The 22,866-nt window shown below is 37.8% G+C and overlaps 1 protein-coding gene across 4 annotated transcripts in view; it reads left to right on the plus strand.

Annotated features, from left to right (window-relative positions):
* The window catches only part of LOC117413581 (protein quaking-A), a 53,928-nt gene that overhangs the window by 3,481 nt on the left and 27,581 nt on the right, over positions 1-22,866 (plus strand). For all 4 annotated transcript variants that reach the window (XM_034022765.3, XM_034022768.3, XM_034022764.3 and 1 more), the window contains exon 2: positions 13,710-13,852. In XM_034022765.3, the coding sequence (XP_033878656.3) occupies positions 13,710-13,852 (143 nt within the window). The remainder of the gene's footprint in view (positions 1-13,709; positions 13,853-22,866) is intronic.

The following is a 22,866-nucleotide window of genomic DNA, read 5'->3' on the forward strand; positions in this document are numbered from 1 at the left end:
AAACAGTAACTCTTTCGTCTAAACTTTCCTGTTTTTGCTTTTGACCAACACCCACCTCCCTCTTCATCTGTGTTCACATTAAAGGAACTCTTTGAGTTCCTTTTGAAAGTGTGAATGAATTTTGGTAGTGGTAAATGTGGATTTCACAAGTTCCAAAAAATATCACCTTATTTATGTAACTTCTACTACTGTGAATTCCCTTGTTCTGTTGTGCCAGCATAATTGTCTCCTCCAAGGCTTTTTCAAGTTAGAAAGCTGTTTTACCAGTAATACAGATATAATCGAGGAAGGATCAAAGTAGCAAGCAAAAACTGGGCTTGAGCAACATTTAGTATCAGAACTATACTTGTAGTATACCCCAATTTTTTGAAAGGACAACCAAACAATGTAGCCTAATGTGTGTCTTTGTCTTTTTCTCCCCCCCCCCCCCATACAACTGATGAACTAAATAAATATTGTGCAAGTTAAAAACTCTGTTCCAGACACTCCCCAGTACTGGATTATTAAATGTAATGTATTTTATTAAAAAGAAAGTAGTGCTCATGGGCAGATGATGGCGACAGGAAGGAGTATTCTATGACTTAAAATGAGTTGTTTAAAAATAAAATAAAATAAAAATTTACAGGAAAGAAAAGATTTGCAGTGGTCTGGATGTAATTTTCCAATGTGGTCTGTTTGTTCTCCGTCCCTCTCTAATGCATTCTTTAGGAATGTAGGCCTCACCCCACAAATTCTTCAGCTTCTTGGAATGTCTTTGCATGTCTGTGGTGGAATCGGTGAGTTTGGCTCAAGGGACTGATTTGAAAAACCCAAGGTGTAATAGCCTGAGGGAATGTGGCATGGCACGCTGGCTTCACTGCAATTGAGTGGATAAGAGTTTAAAGACAGTAGGAGGTTCACTGTGTAAATTAGATAGCGTGTAAGTAATCAAGGTGCTAGGTCTACAGATTTGCAGACTAGCCTGAGTAGTGATTATTATTTCATTTCTTGCTGCAGTACGTACAGTATATTTACATGCAAATGTCGGGTCTAAACCGTTAGCTGGGTCAATTGCAATGACTAAGGACAAAACAGCGTATTAGCTAGTACGGTATCAAATCCCATCCTGGTAACCTTGGAATGTTTTTGTAATGAAGTAACCACTGTGTGTGTTTTCTCCATGGATACTGTAATTTAGCATTTAAAGTTTTAGTGCTTGCATTCACCATGCCTGGTTAGTGGTTGTGTGTTACTCTGGGAATGCAGGACTTTGACAGTAAGATTGAAACTATTTTTAAAAACTATTCAAACTGGAGTACAGTGCTTTGACAGTCTGAAAAGTAAATGTGTGTGTCTGTGTGTGCATACTATAAAGCAACAGTGTTTTTTTGACAACCAGTTCTCAGTATGTGTTCATTTACACAGCGGGTTATTCATTAGTATTTTAATATTTTGAAATACACTGTCAGCTTCAGAAGGAGGTTGCAAAATAGTATATATTGCACTGACGAAAGGTACAAGTATGTGGCCTTGTAGCTGGTGTATTATGAGAACAACCCTTGAGCTAAAATTTGTAATCTGATTATCCAAAAATGATTCGTTTAAAACTCTGAATTATTAAAAAAAGAAAAGGTCATCCTACACAGTACAATAATAATCTGTGCAATCCTAAACCCCTGACTGTCAGGCCAAAATTGTGTTTAACTGTCAACACACAGCAGGAAAGTACAGTTCAGTATCCTGATGTAACTATCACTATTATCTGCTGTATTATTGAATTGTGGTTTGTCACACTTGAACAAAAGTTATTGTATTTCTTGCTCTTATTGTATTACTTGTATTGTAACACTTGAAATGTATTTGCTTACGATTGTAAGTCGCCCTGGATAATGGCGTCTGCTAAGAAATAAATAATAATAATAATAATAATAATAATAATAATAATATGGAACTTTACAGAAGGGATGATGTTCAGAGCAAATGGAAGTGTGTATGGGTCTCGGTTTCCAAGTACTGTAATTACCAAAAAAAAAAAAAAAAACACTATTGTATGTGTTTATAAAGTTTGCTCAAGTCATACAAAGAACAACCCCTTTTAACCTTTTGAAATGCATCCTGTTAAACAGATTGTTTGCACAGCTTGGCTTTCTGCAACAATAAACATTGTTATTGAAAGTAAACAAAATGATTTAACAAGAACAACTTCCTTTTTTTTTATATAAACAACTAGTTTAAAATATAATTATACAAGCCCACTTATGAAAACAATAAATATTGCATTATTAAAATTAAGTTTGTTCTTGATTACAATAAATATTGTTGGTTATTGTGCCTTCGTTTTTGCTAACATTATATTTGGCACAATGGGACGCAGTTTGGTCTTTACACCAAAATGAAAATAACAAAAAAAAAGTAAAATTAAGCATTGCAGAAACAGCTGTTTAATTTCATATAATGAGCCACAATACCACCTTATAAAGGGGTGCCTTATAAGGCAGGAGCAATACAAACATTGTAACTTTGTGCAGAGTACTCGCTACTTTGCAAAGCCACACCTGGTAAATCTGAAATGAATTGACCTTGCTTGCACGTATTATCTTTGTTGTGTAAACCACCATTTGGTTCACCTTCAAAATATAAAGTCTGTGGTTGGATTGAGATTTTCACTGTATGGGTTGTGGTAAATTGAGTGGCAATACTGTACAATACTTAAACCCCACTGGTCTACAATTGGTTAAGAAATAGTAAATCCATGTTCGGGGTTTGAGTGTTTGACCAGTGTTATACATCTAAGGTAGCATCGTGGTGAGGTAATGGGTTATAAACATCACAAATGTCTTAGACCCCATTCACACTTGTGGTTTTAAAGCGGCCCAGTGTCGCCTCAGGGCTGCCTTTTCTCGTGAACGCTCCAAAAAAGAAAAAGCAGCCCCAGGCCGGTCTAGATTTAGGCCACCATTTCGATGTGGTCCAGGGCCGGCCTTTGCATATATATGAACGCAAAGCAGACTTGGGGCTGCCTTTTTGTATCACATGACCAATTTGGTTACGTACCTTGGTAGACCCTCCCATACTCCCACTCGCACGAAAGGTAAATAGAAAGGTGAATGCTCTGCGCCAAGACAGCAGTGGATCAATATGGAATGGTGATTTATTTTTACATCCTACAACTTTTAATTAATTCAAAATATTAAATAAATAAATAAAATCTAGTGGGTTAACGTTCAGATTGTTTCTTTCACATAATATATGAGCTACAGTGCATTTATAATTATGCTTAATTTGTCCCATTTACTTTTTCTTTGTGTTCTTTAGTAACTAAGCGCTAAATATAAAAACTGCAGGATTGTGTATCTCTGTAATGCGCCGACTTGGCATATTCATCCACCGTTGTTTATTTTACATGCAACGATATACGTAGCTACAGAAATGTGCGTGTTTACATTAAAATGCAGATCCTTTCATTTAGCTGCTTGGCTTTACACACACATAAAATACTGTTAATATATATTAAGAAACTTTTGCAAATCAGGGATTACTGTATATCCTGGTAGCTCTTCCATTGTGAGTGCAGACAATCGTTTAAAAAAATAAACAAGCAGTTTGTCACATTTTAGGCCTGCTTTTCAGTCACATGTGTGAACGCGCAAAAAACCACAAATATGAACGTGGTTGCAGACCTAAATATGCGACGACCCCTGAGGCGGCCCTGCGCCAGCCCAGTAGTGTGAACAGAGTCTAAAGATTTAAACTCCTTTGCGGAGATTTGACAAACCTAGATTTAACTTTATTAGGTGTAATCCTCATGTTCACCATCCTATCTCCTTGATTTATTTTACGTCAGTTGGAATTACCGCAACAATTCAGAAACAAAACCCTAAAATTTCTGTCACAGAAAACTAAAATTAGGTAGGAGGTTAAGATTCTAATTTGAGGCATCCATTTGGAAAAAATCAATTTATAGTCCGAGAAGGCATCACATTTCTTGTTAATGGAAATCCTCCACCGATTTTAAAATAACAATACAGGTGGTCTAATTAAAGAATCACCCTCAAAACAGGGCTCCTGCGTGTTTGTTTTCATCAAGTTTAAACATTCAGGATAACCAAGCTGTAGAATACCCCCTGTTGTTGTTTAGTGCTAAACTTTTTTTAATAGAGGTTTTTATTTTGCAGTGTCCTTATCTGTTTCCTGAATTGCAGTACATAGGAAGAAAATTGCTACAAATTCCAACTTGAGTTACAATAATTGGTCTACATCCAGAATACCCCACTGGTGCATCCGAATTTAAAATGTATGTGCCTAACTCCAGCTGTTATCTTAAATAGAACGCATATTTTAAATAGTAATCTGCTCTACAGTATAACTGGCATAAATTCAGTAGTAAACTCTGAATGCTTGTGCAGTATCTGGTTTCAGATCTACTGCTGGGGTCTGTGTCGCAGTTGCATACAGTATTGGATACCTTTTCTTTTACGGAAGAATGGAGCACCAAGATACTAATAGCATCTAGCTGGGCAACCAAAGAACTCACTCATGAGGTAGCCATCATCACCCTTCACACGATCATGTCTATTGTAATATTGCAGTGAAAGCCTGGCGACATCAGCACTTTATTTCTGCAAGCAAGCAATTTTCTCGAACAGGAGGTCATAAAATTGCCTATACATTGACTTCTGCATTTGTAAAGCCGGCTATTGCAGCCACTCAAAGGAGAAAATTGTTCTGCCACATGAGCAAATATTGCTTCTGCAAGAAAAGTTCAATTCCATTCCCTGTGCTGTATACACTTTATTAATCCCATTTATATCTGTATTTCATTTATTTATTTTTTACCTTGTGTATGTATGTGACCTTTCTTACAAAATTGTCCTGGAAAGATAGATGTCTGACATAAGGTAGAAGATGCACCACTGAATGAGGTTTTCAGAAGATCCAGGATACATTATTATGCATCTTTCTGTTCCCATTCAAGTTGAGGAAGTTGCTGCAGCAAGACTGTCTTTATTCACACTTTCCATAAATAAGGCTATAAACCACTTAATTAATCAGTAGTGTGGATTAGTGGTTAGGGCTTTGGACTCTTGACCGGAGGGTCGTGGGTTCAATCCCAGCTGGGGGGACACTGCTGCTGTACCCTTGAGTAAGGTACTTTACCTAGATTGCTCCAGTAAAAAACCCAAATGTATAAATGCGTAATTGTATTTAAAAATAACGTGATATCTTGTAACAATTGTAAGTCGCCCTGGATAAGGGCGTCTGCTAAGAAATAAATTATTATTATTATTATTATTATTATTATTATTATTATTATTATTATTATCAAGCAGACTGTTTAAGACACCATCATTGAGGGTAGGGATATAGCCCTAAGCATGCTGTTCCTGGTTTGTGTTGAATTACCCAGCTATTTACTCCAAGTGGGGCATTGTCCAGTAATTCCCTGCTCCTGGACAGACAGCATTCCTATGTCTGTGGTCATTATTTCCTCTTTCTCAGTCCTGATGGCTAACAAAGAGGAGCTCTTTTAGCTCTGTGGTGTGCTGAACGAATCCAGGTTCTATTAGCAGCCTCTAAATACTCCTCGTTTGATCTGTCTTGTGCAGTTAGTCATAAAAAGATTCGTGCTTTGTTTCCTTGGTAAGGAGCTACTGCACCTGCCAACTTTTTGCTTTTGTTTTAGTCAGTCAAACAGCTGTTGCACAATAGCTGCATTAGACGGTTTGTTTGCCCCATTGTAATCTATGTATTTTCTGCTTGGGTTGAGTTTCCCATCTACAACATTGTCTTATGGTTGGTCGTGATGCAACATTTTGACAAATCTGTTTCGGTACACAAATTGTATGCTGCTAAAATAAATCCCAGTTCTGTTGCTGATGTGGTCTTACTAGTTGTTCAGATGTACAGTGTTTCCTTTTTAAACTGGAGGTTAGCTTGCTGGGCTCTGACTTGGAGATCAGTTTAAGAAGCTGGAGTTGGATGTAGCTTTGGTTCAAGCTGCCAGGGAACTGTGATTTGAACCAGTCCTAGATCCCTGTTTTGTTTTTTGTTTTGTTTTTTCTTTCTTTTCTATAAAGTAGTACGACTGTAGCAGCCAGCATGCATGGCTTCTCTCATTCATTTAGAGTGCATGGCATTGTTCACGCTCCGGACGTGTGATTCACACGCACTGACATCTCTGGACTGGGCCTCATTTACCATCATTCAGCCCTGGAGGCAAATACTTCAGAGCATTCAAAGAACAGACTGTAGGTTAAAGGGCTGGACCGGGGCCTGTACCACTGAATAGTAGTTGTGTCATTTTAACTCCACAGCTTGCGAAATTGGGTAAAAGCTGGATCTGTGGTGTGTTGGGCATGATTAAACCGTTCCATGTCATATTGATATCGCGATTATCAGACTAGGGTGGAGCTGCTTTATATATAAAAATAAAGAAATAAAGCTGCCCAGCTGCAGTTAACACTAATATGAAATATGACTTTACAAAACATAGCACTGTTTTAATCCCTGCATTTACAATAACGTCCAAGTAGCTTTTGACTAATTTGCAGTGTCACCTTTTGTGAGGCTCGTATTTAGTAAAGGAAATCTAACAATCCACCTCCAGTTCTTTTTCAGTTGTAGATATAAGCAGTTTTTATCTTCGACTGGTCACAGGCCTGCATCCTTGAGTCCCCAGATATAATTAATGTACTGTGCATTTAATTATAGAGCGGAACAGTAGCGGAGCTGTGGGTTTTACAAATACGTCAGAACTGTAAGTGACTTAATGCAATGCGTTTGAGGAACAGAAACACGTTTTCTGTGCTTGGCTGAGTAACGACGAGCCAGCTTTTGAAGTGTCTGTATTTTACAGTTGCAAACCTTGATATGCACAGGAGTCCTAAAATAGCCGCACGATTTTAAACTGAACTTGGTTAACAGTGCTGTTAACCAAGACTTCTTATTTGAACACGGGTTGGTTTTTCTAGCAGCTATACTTCTCAGTTCACAAACTACCTACAGACCAGTGTCATGTGAGGAACACTTAAGGAATTGAGAAAATGAGCCAAGCAAACATTCTGCTGGAGCATGCCAATAATCGCTCATTTGGGTAATAAAAAAATTTAAATGCATTGAAACAGTTTTAAGAAATTCCTGATTTGATTAGCAGACCAAGGCAGGACTTTTATTTGACACAGTATAGCTCTGTTTATTTAATGTCTTTGGCCAGACATTAGCCTAGCAGCTGCTCTGGCATCACAAAAATGAAAGGTGGTTTACTTACGACAGTTGTTTATTGATTATTAAAGTGTTTTGTTCCTGTGGTTGAGCTAGCTAATATGCCTGGCACTGTCCTGTAACTTTGAAGTCGTTGTGAAGGGCTGTTTTCATGGAGGCTTGCTTCAGGAAACAGGCCAGAATTATCAGTACAGAACACGTTTTGTAAGTGGTCATTTCCTTCCTTACAATTGTGAACTTCCTGCCATTGTGTTTTTGGAGGGTGATCGTGTTCTTCCTGTATGGGTCCCTGTAAGAGACCATACAAGCCAGCTGAATATTTGTAACCCTTTATGGAACTGGATAGTGCATAAAAAATGTTTTTCAGGATAATAATCCTGCGTGAATGTTCTCGGTGTGTGTTTTTATAACTGTGGTTCATGATTTATTGAATGATACTTGTAGCACAAACTTTAACACATGCCTTCATTTTCCTGCTTCCTGGTCAGAATTTCTTGCAACATGTCAAAGTGAGTTTAGCTCAGTCTGCCATTCACTTTGTCTGCACCACCATCAGAGTGAAAACACAAACATGTTAGATGCTGTCCTGAAGCTTTTCATTGTCTGAATTACAAGCTACAGTATTACAGTTATCACTGAGCACCAACATGTTGAGTAAGTTGATAAGATCAATTTTTTGAGAAGCTACTTTCACAGACCCATGTTATGCTCTAATTGGTTTACATTGACAATTGCTAATCAGGGTTTGTGAAACTCGCTGTTATAAATTCTAAATGTCAGTTGGATTTAGACAAACACAAATAAGCCTCTGCTTGTCTTACTGCACTGTGTTGTGTTTTTGGAGGAAGTCCACATTCAATTTGCTCCTATCTTTCATACCTTACAGCAGTATCTCCTGCATGGATTTGTCTCTGCTGTTAGGGCAGAGGTCCGTCAGTGTGCAGTGAACCAAAAGCATGTTTCTGGAAGCCCGTTCTGAGACCAGAGTAACACTCACCGGTGTATGGAAATTGGCCCAGTCAGAAACCCAATTAAATAAGTGTGCCAGAACTATATAATTTAAGTGAATGAGCCTGCTTGAACGGAATCCATTAATGTTAAGGAGAAAGTGGTGGTTAATAAAGTGAGTGCAGTTCCTCGTAGGTAGCAGCTTCCCTCGAAGATACAGGCTGTGGAAGGGAAGCAATAAAGAGAAGTGCTCTATGGCATTTAGATGGAGCGGTGGGTTATGGAGTCTAAATTAATCGTCTCCTAGACTGGTTTAAAAGGAAAAGTCTAAATTACCTGCAGTGCTGTCATTTGCGTCTCTGATTCAGTTTGTTTCTGCATGTGGTTCCAGCTTTGTGTCTATCTGGAAGTATTTGTGTGTTGCGGATGGGGCATTTCACCACAAATGTGTTGTTGCAAGGCTGAAAGTAGAACTCATTTTACTGGAAAAGGCAAGAGGTATTTATTATTATTATTTTTTCTTAGCAGACGCCCTTATCCAGGGCGACTTACAATTGTTACAAGATATCACATTATTGTTACATACAATTACCCATTTATACAGTTGGGTTTTAACTGGAGCAATCTAGGTAAAGTACCTTGCTCAAGGGTACAGCAGCAGTGTCCTCACCGGGGATTGAACCCACAACCCTCCGGTCAAGGGTCCAAAGCCCTAACCACTACTCCACTACTGGTATGAACTAATTTCATGATTTACTACTGATGGTCTGATTTTGTTTTTGTTGTTGTCTGCCCCTTCTTTGCATAGAATTTGCTGATAATAGGCTGCTGAAATATCAAGGTTGCATTTACCAAGTAATCAAAATGTTCTAATTGTTAGCAAAAAGCCCACAGGTACAGTATAGGTGTGTACTTGCTGTCAAGCACTTGAAAGGGTAACCTCCTTTTGAACTGCAGCAGTTGCTTCAGCATAAACAGTGATTGAACTCTCAATAGTTTAAGGGTATTTTAAGGGTTAAGTATGCTAGCTTTGCCCCATACACCTATTTCTAAAGTACATTAATGCCTGAAACCATTAAGTGAGCTATCAAACAAAACTCTGCTGTACAGTACTTCAGCCCTAGGCCTTTGTTAACCAGAGTCAACTAATTCGGCCAGATTGTGTGATGGATGTTTGATGTGAACTACTTCTCTGAGGCCACTTGCTGTACAGTACAGTCACAAACCACAGGTAAGAATTCCCCACTGAACTGTGATTGTGTTTTTTTTGCAATTGATAGTCGTGTAGAGTGCTTGGGTCAATGTGCTGTCTGTACCCCAGGATCACTTTGTAAACAATATAATTTACTTAAACAGACTTCACCATTAGAACCTCTTATGATGACTTCTCGTTTTTAATGGGCATGTTGTATACTGAGCTAACAGTTAAAAATAATGTCTTTAACCTTCGTTTTATCCCATAGTTTAATAACAAAATAAATGCACTAATGTAGTCAACTGAAATGTATGCACATCAACTGCATTTTCATATTGGGAGAGGAGCAACTAATTCAGAGCAGGGGTGGACAAATCACTACTATGTGCGGTAGACCGATGGGCTACCAAAAGGTAAACTATGGTAGCCCACCATAAATCTTGGTAGCCCACATTTTTCAGTAGATAGATTTCCATGTAATGCTACACACCATTTAAAGCAAACAAACAAAAAAAATGTAGACTGATACAATTGTAAGGTTCAGAAAAAAACAACAATAATGTCAGGGTATACATTTTAAAGTAGTACAAATGCATTGCACACTTTATAAAGACATTTCCGTGCGAGGGGGCTCCCTCACAGTACCATTAGGTAATTGTTCAGTTGGAAATAAAAAAAATTAAATAAGGCACCTTTTATTAACTTTCTACTGTGCTTGAGCTGCAGTGTCCCTGCACCTCTGTAACACTGTGATAGCCACTGAGGGTACGGTGTTCCCCACTCTGATTGGTTTACAGTAGACCTGTACTAAACGCGAAGTAAACTGAGCTGGTTTATCAGGCTGTCTGTACAAAGTAACCAAAGATCTTCTATGTAGAAGATCTTTGAAGTAACTGCTTAAGAAAAAAAAAATCTTTAGAAGCGGCCGGTAGTCCCGCAGGCTTTGGAACATTACAGTTCGGTAGTCCCGCGGGCTTTGGAACATTACAGTTCGGTAGTCCGGACCCCATTTTTGGGAGTCCTGGGTGCCCGGGCTACCGATTTGTCCGCCCCTGCAGAGGCTCACTGATTTAGATGTTCACATTCAGCTTTTAAGAGGATTCTAGGTTTTGTTTCTGTGTCTCTGTCCTGCCAGACACAGAAACACGCACAGCTTTTACAATCACGGTTACTATACAGTTAGCAAGCAGTCCTTGCGTAACAGCCACTGTTGTGTTGTGGTTTCTAAGTGCAGTGTAACCAAGGCAGAATGTAGTGAGTAATGTGTGGAAGCTTTGATTATTGGATGCCAAAGGGAAGGGAGGAATCAGGATTTGTCTGTGCCATTTTCTGGAATTTGTCTGAACATGTTTCTTTCTTAAACTGGTTTCTGATGGCAGGATATGACATCTGCTACAGTAGATCCCTGCCCCCTGACTTCCTGTATGCCCTGGTAACTGTTTCCTAATCTTCTTGCACTGTTAGCCAAGGAAACGGGACAAGCAATCCTAATGCCATTTTCTTGTTTCCATTTAGGATTGGGATTGAACCATTTTATAATTGGACTATTGGGTGTTTGTGTGTGGGTGTGCACGGTGGCGATTAACTCTGTCTAATCAAGTAAACTCTTAGTGGTCCTCTTGAATGGTTTCTCTTAGTAAAGCTAGCTCTGTAAAAAGCCAACCCCCTTCCCGAAATGTGGAGTCTTCTCCATACACCTTGCATGAAGACAGAATCTGGCACTAGGACGGAAGGAGTTGATTTATTTCTGTTGTGCACCTCCATTAGTGATTGCATCAGTAACAAGAAAGCATTATGGCTTACTGCAGCAGTACAGTGGGGTGTCTGATCACCTTCCCTTGCTCTCATTCTGTTCCGGTTGCGCAAAAATCAGGGTTGGCTGATTTTAAATCAAGTCGATTTTAAATCATGATTTTAAATCACTTTTCTTTTTTTTTTTAAATCATTGAATTTGAATCATTTTTTCATTTACTACCTATTTTATATAGTTTCTCAAGGAAAAGACATGAAAAGTATATTTTAAAAACCTTTTGTTAACACAAACATTGTAAACTCTTACTGTCTAAACTAGAACTCTTATGACCAGTATTTTGATCACAGCGCATATATTTAGTGGTGCAATCATCAGGAACTATAACAATTGAACACACTATAAAAAGCAAAGTAGTCCTAAGTAACAACTGCATGTGTTTGGACTGACACAGAAAGGGGAAATCAAAGAAAGAAAAGAATGACTGGGATGAGTGAGGGGGAATTTTCTCTGGTGTACTCCATCGCTAAATTCTTGTAATTCACATTTAGAGGATGCCACAATGATAAAAATGTGCTTTATTTAAGATTGAGTAATTTTAATTTAGTTCGGTATGTAACTATTCACAAACCACCATTTCCAACATCCTTAAATTTACAGTTTAGAGGTACTGTAGAGCTACAACTACGGTACTACAAAAAAAGGGGAAAAAATCAATTTAAATTAAAAAACAATATCTGATTTTAAAAAAAACAAAAAATCTAAAAAATTGCCAACACTGATATAAATGTCACTTTCCAGAATCCAGCTCCCTTTTCATTTCTGGTATTGGGAAGGCAGTGTAGAGCCAGGCTTGTCCTCCATGTTTTGCTTGGATGATTTTAACGCATTATAAGCAATGGTGTCCTTTTTGAAAGCTACATTTGCTAGCGAAGACAAAGACAAATGATTTGAAAGAGAGGAATGCAGGGGGTAAGTTTTTGGTAAGCCAAGCATTTAAGAAGACTAGCTGTAAACTCGCAGCTTGGGGGGGAAACAAATTGGAGGCTGTCATATGGTGGGTGTCTCTGCAGATTTTCTTGAGTGGCCTTTTTATGCTAATGTGGCATTTCAGAAAAAAAAAGCATTCTGCAGGAGGACTTTAAGACAGATGTTTGTTACATGTATTGTATTACTGAATGAAGATTACACAGTAGAAACTCCAGCGCATAATTTACCTGTTCTTTATAGAAACTCCAGACATTACATTATCATCTAAATCATCTTTTGCCAACTGATTGTAAAGATGGGGTTGTGACAGCTTTATATTCTCTTGTCCTGGCTGGTAGTATTATTATAATCTTTTGAAGCTTAATTTGGGCTTTAAGCAATGCATCTGTTGCAACTTTCCTGGAGACTGACTAATGCACTAGACTGCATTTGGCATCTGTCTTCATTACCAATCTGGCTCCAAGCCTAGATTTTATGTACAAAATAACATCATTTGCCATAAACTGTGTCACTCAATTTAGACAAAAACAATATAGAATATTCAGGTTTCATAAATTTATTATTTTTTGGGGATATTTTCAATGTACTCTACTTTTTTGCGACCTTTTTTTTTTTTTTTTTTTTTGCGATCTGATCTCAGGATTGACGCCAGCATTGTATGCCAGTCATGTTTCCTGTTTGGTTTGCAGGCTTAGTGGGTGCAAACTGTACCCCTTGTGCCAACTACCAGGTGTGGTTCCCCATGAATCCCACCTGCCTTGCATCTTCACTGCTGAAAGCATTAATCCACTTGATGAATCCATTAAGGCTTTAAAAGAAAGCTTGCTGTACTAATAGAAGCTGCGACACATCTCTCTTGCAGTCAGATACTAATGATTCATCCTGATGACATTACAGACACTATACACTTTGTCCCAGGCATTCTCACTGGAAGCAACATCTTCTGCTTCCTCAGTATTTCTACAGTTAGTGTGACCATGAGTGATACTGCGTCTGCTCTAGTATGCAGCACATTTCTGTACCTTGTATAAAAAAGCTCCTGTCTATTGGTAATGTGGTCAGTAGTAATGTTTGCACAGGCGCAGCGTGTGTTATTAAAATGTCTTAGTACGTTTTACAAGATGAAAACAAGTTTCACATATTTGTAAGATTGTTTCATTTATGGGTCAGTGTAACCTGATCAACCTGAAATGTATCATTCTTTTATGCTGGATGTCAGCAGTCTTAAGGTGACACTTGATTTTATCTAGCATTTTCATAACAATGTGTTTTTTTGGAAAAAAAAAAGAAAAAAGTGATATGGTCAACATAGTCCAAGTTTGTTGTTAATCTGGTCTTTGAGGGCTAAGGATCAGTTACCCAAATCATTGTTCATTTGGATTTCAAAAAAACGTATTCAAACATACTTTTATTTGTATTTAAACCAGATTTTAAAATAACCGATGCATTAATAAACCAAAATAGTAACTGAGAAGAATCCAGAAATAATAAAGCGCCAAACACTTCAGTCTCAAGGTAGTGAATAAAGCCTGTTTTGTTGAATTGGTGACCTACAGTTCCAATTTTTTTAGTGGACTGCCGACCCCTTGCAGCATTTATTAACCTGCTTTCTCTTTCTGTTTGCAGAAATCAACAGAGTAAGGAAAGACATGTACAATGACACAGCGAGCGGCCTTGTAGAGAAGCATCCTCTGGAGCTGCCTGACCCGCTGGGACCTGTTGTCCATGTACAAGAAAAACTCTTTGTGCCTGTGAAAGAATACCCAGACGTGAGTACCTGTAGCCTTTACTGTGGTAGTAAAGGATCACCAAGAAGAACACTGCTACATTGAAGCAAATGAGACTTGCTACTTGATTCCCTTGTAAACTTGTGCCCTAGATAACTGGAAAACAGTGCTTGTGAGCAACAAAGAATGCAGGATTAACTTTATCTACAGCTGAGATCAATCATGAACAATATACTGGAACAATTAGCTCAAATAATCCTGTAGTTAATTTTCCCTCGTCTTGTACAATTATTGAAACAAAACTGGAAGGAAGAGGATTTTAAAATCAAGCGGTACCTGATATGCTGTAATATAGGAACACAACTGGTGCACATTTTACATCAATAAAAACACCATTGCCAGTACAATACTAGTGAATAAACAAGTTTTGCATAAGTGTTCATGTGTAATGTAGATTCTAAGGGTACTCCAAGATTAGCAGTCTTCATGATAAGTGTGCCTTCAGGAGCGCCCACGCAGTACTGCTTGTGCTTGTGGCAAAACTGGGGCTCGGAAGTTCCGCGCCTATCAGCAAGACTAAATAGCCGTTTTTTTGAAGAGGAGCAGGGAGTTGTTTTTTTGGGTCACTGCATGTGGGAGATTACATATTCGCTTCCAATAGAAAGCCTTTGTTAGGTTGAAGCTTCCTCCTTTCTCCATGCAGCCCTGTTCTAAGCAGGTATTGCACTGGTGCTGACTTGCTGCGGGCTTCACATTCATTTAGCCCCGGGCTTTGAATTGGGTGCTATGTTTAAAAAATAAACCCCACTTCCTTTCCATCAGACCTCGTCTTGCTTTATTTTTAACCAGGCCCGGCATGGCTTTTTGAAACTTAATCAGAGGTGTGCCGAAAGCTGTCTGTCTCATTTCTCAAGTCCTTGGCCAGGGCTTTAGCTGGCTGCTTACTGATCCTGTGTGGTCAATATCGAGGATATCCATGTCACACTTTACAGGAGAAACATTTCTCTTTCTAATCTGGTCATTGGAAGAAGGTCAGCCAGATATTGGACTAGTCAAGCATGAAATGCATTTTCCCCTTGACAAACCTCACACTGATAAAGGGATTGATGCTGTTTTTTTCCTTTTAAATAACATGGGCCAGCGGTACCATAAATAAGATTTTCAATTCTGGCAAGACTGCGCTCTCAGTAATACCATGCTAGAATAAAGATTAATATTCACACAGTCCTGACTGAGTATTTTCCAGCACCAGTAGCGGAGTTGAAAGATTTATTCTCCAATCTTAGCAATTTTTTTTGAGACGGGTGCTGTTTTGCTCAAGTAGATTCTGCCTTCTGAGCAGATTGAAGAATTCTAGGTCCCTGCTAGTAGACAAGCTAGGTTGAAACATGTGCCCTGCTGGAATTCTGCCACTACCCAAGAAGATTGTTGTGGATGCGGGTAATTAACATTTTGGAGATCCAAGCCTGATAAAGAAGCTGTCCTAAGTTGATCTCTCTTAACTCTCCCTTTTATACACTTTCTTTATTGAATGCGTTTCTTTAAGTGAACTAAAATATTATATTCACAATTACTGTATTATATTATGAATTATTTAAATATTACTTTTCATGTCAACTGGAACACGGGCACATCTTTGCTTAATGTCGATTATCATGATTCATGGCACACATGATGTCAGTTGTAAAATAAATGTGCCAACTGTTAATAACAATGCTGAAACTACCGTACAATGACAAAGCAACTACAATTGTAATTCTGTAATCTCGCTACAGAAAACACAGCAAGGCTGTAGTTTTTGCATTCTGTGTCAAAGCATATAGCCCCTAGTAATTCATGTGAAGTGACACTCGACTGGTAAGCACCAGGTAGTAATTACTGATTTGATACAAAGTCCTCTTCTTTCCCCTTGGGCTCTGACCTTAAACTGGTCTGTAATTGCTGATTTAATGCCCTTTGTGTCCAGTCTACTGCTTAAAAACAACTGTTTATTTTCAAGTTTCACAATCCTCTTCAATTGCCTTTTGATTCCAACACCTAAATGTTCTTGCGTTTTTATAAATGCTGCTATTTAATATTTGCATGAAGTTGAGACTCTTGGCTGTAATAACACCTCTCTATTATTGTGCTAACAAGCTCATTATGAATAACAGATCCTTAATTCTAGTCAACAGCACACCCTGGCTATTAGTGCCTTGGCTTAGTATTGGATTTAAAATAGCCAGGAGACTCCTTGTATGGTGTTTTATTACTTGCACTGACACTTAGCATTATTTTTATAAATTGGCTGTTTCCAGCATTTAATAATTGAGAATTTGTTTAGGTATATCCTTTACATGGTTAGTTTCATGTGTCAGTAACATAGAAAATGAGCCACATAGACAAACAGAATAGGCTTACAACTAATGTTTATCCTGTGTGGATAACCAGATTTTGAAGTATGTCTCACTCTTAACCACTTGCTGCTCAGTGTCCACTATATTTGAAAATCGGCATTAAATAGGTATGGGAACATAACCAGGGAAGTAAAGGGTTAATGGTGAACACAATAACTACCTTTTCTTCACCAGTCTTTACCAAACCGTTATCGTACACCTGCTATAGACATTTCTGATTTAATAATTTGATAACTCAGATTTTCATGCAAATATTTGTAACCTTTCAGGTACTGTGATTTTTATTACACTGTAACTAGCTGAACTGGTTTCAAGAAGCATGCATTTTGCACTTTCAAGTTCTGCATCAGAACAAACAAATGAAATGATGGTGTCTGGGTCAAAACTAACTTGGAACATGTTGTGGTTTTGTTACACCTGTGTGGTTGTTTGGATTACCCACTTAAAACAATTTAAAAAATGGAATCTGGAAGGCCTGATTAACAGCACTGAAACTTGTCCAAGAAAGTGGGGGAGTGGGCGGGGAGGAATGTAATTTGACTTGATTGAACACAACTTGCCTTTCTCAAAGTTTTAGAATTGTCACCCGCTGGGTTTAGATGACACATCTAAACCATTTGATGTCTCCTTGCAAAAATATATATATACTACAGCCAATTTTGAATGCCTTCTAAGCACACATATTGAGCTGTAAACATCAGCACCCTGCCAGCAAGTACTTCACTCCAGAAACTTAATTGAAGCCTTCCTTCAGAATGCTGGATCCAGGACCAAGTAATCCGATTTGTCTGGTTGTCATTGGATTAATCAGCAGCACAGCAAGCAAAATAATAAAAAAAAAAACTGATTGAGAGTCTTGTTTGAGAGTGAAATGCATGTAATGTCAGACTGAAACTTTATAAAAGAATATAACTTACTGATAGGGTAGTGGATCGGTGGAGGTGCTGAAAATTAAACTGTAAAAACGGCTGCAAGCTTCAGCAGTTTGGAGCACCTGAAACTGACTAGTATGATTTGTAAACAAACTTCACATTTGTAAACAACATATTTAGCTATATTTTGACTTCCTGGCATAATTTTATTTAAATAGAAATGTACTAATGTTCTTGTTGGCCTCTGAGTCTTAGATACTGTAATCCCTATATTTTTTCAGAAAAAAATATAGGGATTTAGACATCCAGCATACATTTAGAAATATTGTATTTGAAATTATACATATATCTAAAAATGACCAAATGTTAAATGGTTAAAATTTTGCCTCAGCGTTTACCTGATATTGAAAATAAGGAGGCCAGATATAGGGGTTAGCCCTTGCGTAGTAAAACATATACAGTAATCTATTTCAGATTCAATCTAACCTTTTCCAGATTAATTTCCTGTGTTTATTTTAAAATATTATTGTTGACCTACAAGGCTTTGTACGGTCAGGGTCCTAGTTATTTAATGGACCTTCTCAGCCCTTGCATCCCTGGGAGGCAGCTTAGATCCTCTAACTCTGGACCGTTAAAATGCATGCTTCCAAAACGTGTTCTGCTCTGAGGTGTAGTTTTAGCTGTGTTGCTCCTTTTCTTTGGAACTCAATACCAGCTTTCATTAGAGAATCCACAACAGTAGCCAAATTTAAAAATACCTTTTAAGACACACTTCTCCACTTTATTATTATTATTATTATTATTATTATTATTATTATTATTATTATTATTATTATTTTAACTTTTTGACTGTACTGCAGTCTGCACTGTTTGTTATAATATACTGTAGTTTTATGATGATCAATTTTATCTCTATTTACCTATTGTATTTATGTATAGATTTTTTGTGTTTTTTGTAATGGTTTTTCTTTTTGTTTGTACAGCGCCTTGAGACTCCTTAGGTGTGAAAGGCGCTATAATAATAATAATAATAATAATAATAATAATAATAATTTCAATTCTGTACATGCATGTCTTATTAACATGTTGTAAAGATTTATTAAATAAAGTGATGGAGGCTTTTTATCCTAAAGTTTAAACATTTAAGAAATGAAACAAAATAGCATCACTATCTAAAAGTAAGATTAGTCAAACGCTACAGCATGCAGATTCCCTTTCACCATGTTGGTGCACATTTAATATTCCTCTCTGTGCTGTTGTAAAAATACACCTAGTCAAACAAACGATTTGTCTGTTGTGATATCCTACACCAGGAATATCCTTGAATTGTATTTTTGCCTAATTGTGGTTGGCAGCGCTTTGAAGGCAAAGTGCAGTTAGAATTACTAGGGCATGTCTTAAAATGCCTTGAACCTTAATGTAGCACCTTCAGCAGCAGCAAGCAGCTAATAAACTGAGTTGAATGCCAGCACTAAGGTGCTTAGTAGTTTTGTTGTGGTAAATCTTGAGGGAGATTAATGCAGATACCTTGAACAGTCTTAGCATCAAACCACTTACAGAAGAAACTTTATGGGGTTATAAAACTGCTGATATATGGCCTGAGACACATTCTTGCTTGCACATACACTTAGAACCTAGTGCATTTGCAGAGCCCAATTTTAATAGCGTAGCAAATCAATTTGTTATCCAAAAGATAATGACCTAGAATGAGAATTTTAAAACCGAGGTAGATTTTTGAAAGGCTGAGATCTAGGGGCTGTATATTTCTGCCAGGTAACAAGCACATGGAAGTTGTTAAATGGTTCCACAGTAACTGGGTTTCAGTAATCGCCTGTTTTCCCTCAATCTGGCCCTTTCCATTTTCCGCGACTTTCATACAACCCCTCAACACAGACTATGGACATCCTGACAGGCTTGGAACAAAACTGACTGCTTTAACGGGTGAACAAGATTCATCAAGGGTCATTATGAAAAGCTACAGCAACTCGGTTCCACATATTGTTTGTTATCCCCATCTGGAGATGCAAATGCTGGCGAAAGGGATATAATGGAGGTGTCGGCACATACATGCGTACATACGTACATACATACGTACATACATACATACATACATACATACATAAATATATACATTTATTTATTTTTAAACACCACTCTATATATATATATATATATAAAAATATAATAAAATTCATCCAACGGTTGGTTCATATTGTATTATCATGCTTTAGATGCAGCCAGAACTGTTTGATTTAATGTGACAGGATAATCTCTCATGATTTACAATGCTCTGATCACCTTAAATGTAGTTTGGATAGAGCATTATCTCTGATATCATGTTATCAAGGAATTCCCGACTGCCCTCCAGGCTTGTATTACCGTCTCTGTGGAGCTTTTGATTGTCCACAGATCTGCCTCGCAGCTCATTTGCCTTTAGTCAACCTACTGTATGTTAGTGGATTTCCTGCTTTAGTTGAGCTACTCTTGGCAACCTATTTGGAGTTATAATAGATCTAGTTGTATTCATTTACAATGAGATAGTCAGAAATGGCCATATTGGAATTACATTTTTACATTTGGTTTGCAGGCCATGGGACCTATCCTGAAACACTGACATTGGCCTAACCTTTTACACTTGTTCGCCTTGCAAGCATGTTAAAAGCCCCCACGGTATAAACTACAAGATGTGAAGGTCACGGGATATTATAATAACTAGATGGGGAGAGCAGTGTATTACTGGACAGGGTTAATTGCTACTAGAACAAAAAATGGCCTCCAATTTCCCTCTACATGCAACTTTATTTGGGCAGAGTGAAAAATGGATTAATTGAATGATATGGTGGAGGTATTGCAATTCTGCCCAGATTAATTAATAATAAGATCCAAACAGTCATCTGGGAGATTGGATGGAGGGCTGATGGAAGCAGCTGCACGTTGATTTATTTTTTTCAAGTAATCCATTAAATGAGAAGAGTAAAACGTCTGGATTATCGGAGCTGCTCGCTGGAGACTGGAACACTTACTGACTCCTCAGGGAAAGAAGGGTGGGGAGGAAGAGAATGAGCCCCCTGAGGGGTCGGCCTCAATTATCTCGTCTCTCTGGGATTTGAAGGTCAGTCTTGCTGGATTAGGATGTGTCTGAGTGATTGCAAAGAACAGGAAAATAGATTTTGCAGGGGGGTTTGTTTACGCTGCAGTTTTGTACCTCAAAGTAAACACGTACATGGATGTACATTTGTCTAGTACTGCCTCCAACAGCATGAGGTTATGAACGCAAATTAATAGGGAAACAAAAGCAAATGTTAAATATACAAAATATCTGCAAAAATAATAGTTTTGACCTAGTTACTAATAATGCAGCACTTTTAAGACAGAGCTGCTATGAAAAAGACTTGGTCGAAACATTTGTCATTGAACGTGGTTCTGTATTTCTAAATGTAGCACTGTTGAGTGTTTTAATAGTTATGGGAGCTATTATTAGTGCTGATTTATTGCTTAAACATTTTTTAAATCTTACTTTTGACACCTGAATATAAATAGTGACTCAGTCCTGCCCTTAAAGGTAGTTTTTATGCTGAGTAAAGCTGCCCTGTTTTACACACTTTCAGTAAAACAAAACTAACATTAATCTTAGCAGTTTATTTGTGGCACAGTCTAGAAGAAATACTGTACTGTACACAGCAACATAGGTGCAAGTCTGGCAATAAAAATAAAAAACATTGAGGAATTTTATGATGTAAGCTGTATTGTTTGGGCCGGGTTGGTAAAGTATTTGGAAGGCAACTCAAATTCTGTGTGGTTTTGCTACTTTTTTCATTAGACTTGCAGCCAGCTGTACAATGTAAAGCTCAGGGTGAAGACTGGGATTTTATAACTCATGTTTTGCTATAAAATCAGACACAGTGCCTGCATCTGAATGTGATGTCTAATTGCACTTGTGTGGGGATGGTCTCTGATGCTTCGTACTGGAGATTTGACTTTGCCTTGCAGCCTGTCGAGCTGCTTTTCAGCCTCTTACTGGGTCCTGGAGACCTGTATGAAAACTCCACTACGGAGTTTCCAGTGGGAACTGGTTACGCTGCCATGCTGTGAATCCCAGCTGTTTATGGAAGATAAGAGAGTAAACAAAGACCCTGTTAATGTAACTGAAATCCAGTCCCTCTGGGCTTTGCTAGGAAATAAGTGCGGATTCTCTGGATTTGTGGAAATGCAGATACAATGGAAAGGTATTTTTCTAATCTCCTCATGCTTTAGGAATGGGAATGATGCAGTGAAACTGGGCCCTTTTTAAACACTAATTATTATAATAATTTGGCTTTTAAAACAGTGCGAATTTTAGTATTTTTTTAAATTTGAACTTGATTTTTTTTAAAAAAATATATTTTTATATTTAAAATACTGTGCGCATGTTTAATATACTCAGATATTCCATATACACCTTTTGTATTAATTTAACTCTCCATACCTGTAAATCTGTCTAGGAATGTAAAAAATGCAGATCACTGCATATAAAACAGCAGACCAGTGAACTAATCTATTGTGGCGTACCTTTTTATTTCCAGTATGAGAATGAAAATGTTTTTATTTTGTAAAGTTAGTAGGGGTTAATTTGATAAACCTATACCCTGCCAGAATTTTATTGGAGCATACAGCACACTTATTTAGGATAAACCTGTTTAGGGATAATCCCGGGATTCCCATAGGTGGTTGATGCAATCCAGGGCCATTGGTTAATCATATCGACTGTATGTGCCATGGCTGTATTGAAGAGCTTTTAGAATTGTATAGCTTAAGTGCATTCTGACATTTTATTATGAGGCTCTATAATTGTGCTTAGTTAATGGTGGTTTTGGACAGCTGTTCTGGTTTTGTTTTAATGTAAGAATAGTAAAAGCAAGATTCAGTAAGACTGATCTCTGAGAAATGGGCTCTTTTTAAAATCTGTTCTTGTAACATTGGAATACAATATGTGCACATGTTATGTATACTGTTGCGCAAGCAGCATTATCGACCATTGATAGTTCCAGCTGTTATGTATTTATCCTGGATTCCGGGGGATTCTAAAACAAGGCGAGGACAGGTGTGATTTGAGTGATGGATCAGAAACAGGAGGCGGAGATGAAATTGGGGGTATGCGTAATTCGCTGGTCATCCAGCACAGTTGTCCTTTTTCTAAAAAGAGGAGGATTTCCTGGGAGCGACCGCAAGCCTGTGGTTAAGCATTTCTGGAATGCCTGCGTCTTCCAGAATAATGCAGCTGTTCATGCAGTACACCAGGGGATTCACTTGTCTTTGTCACTGATGCAGGGATCAAGGGGGGAAAAAAAAAAAGTTTCCAAACTAACACATTTTCGCTGATATTGTTTTTACATCTGTGCGGGTAAGCTTAGATGGTAAAATTTAGAAATTAATTTGTGTACGCTGTTTGTGAGAACCGTATGTAAATGTTTAAACTAGTCCATTGAATCTAAACGTCACTGGCTTGTGGCTTTTTGTGGCACTTGTGTGTAATATATATATATATATATATATATATATATATATATATATATATATATATATATATATATATATATATAGTCAGTGCTACTCTGAATACTAATCTACATTGACATCCTGTCTGGTCGTGTTTCACATTACACCTGCTTAAGCTTGTGATGCCTCGCAGTACCAGAGACCTCAAGTGCCAGGTAGTGCTGCTTTCTGCTGTCCCCCTCTCCATCTCCTAATCAGAGTCTGTACATGTGTCATTCTACACGAGATTTGAAAGGGAGTGCGGAATGTGATG

The sequence above is a fragment of the Acipenser ruthenus genome, chromosome 25 (assembly GCF_902713425.1).
Source record: "Acipenser ruthenus chromosome 25, fAciRut3.2 maternal haplotype, whole genome shotgun sequence".
Classification (NCBI taxonomy): Eukaryota; Metazoa; Chordata; class Actinopteri; order Acipenseriformes; family Acipenseridae; genus Acipenser; species Acipenser ruthenus.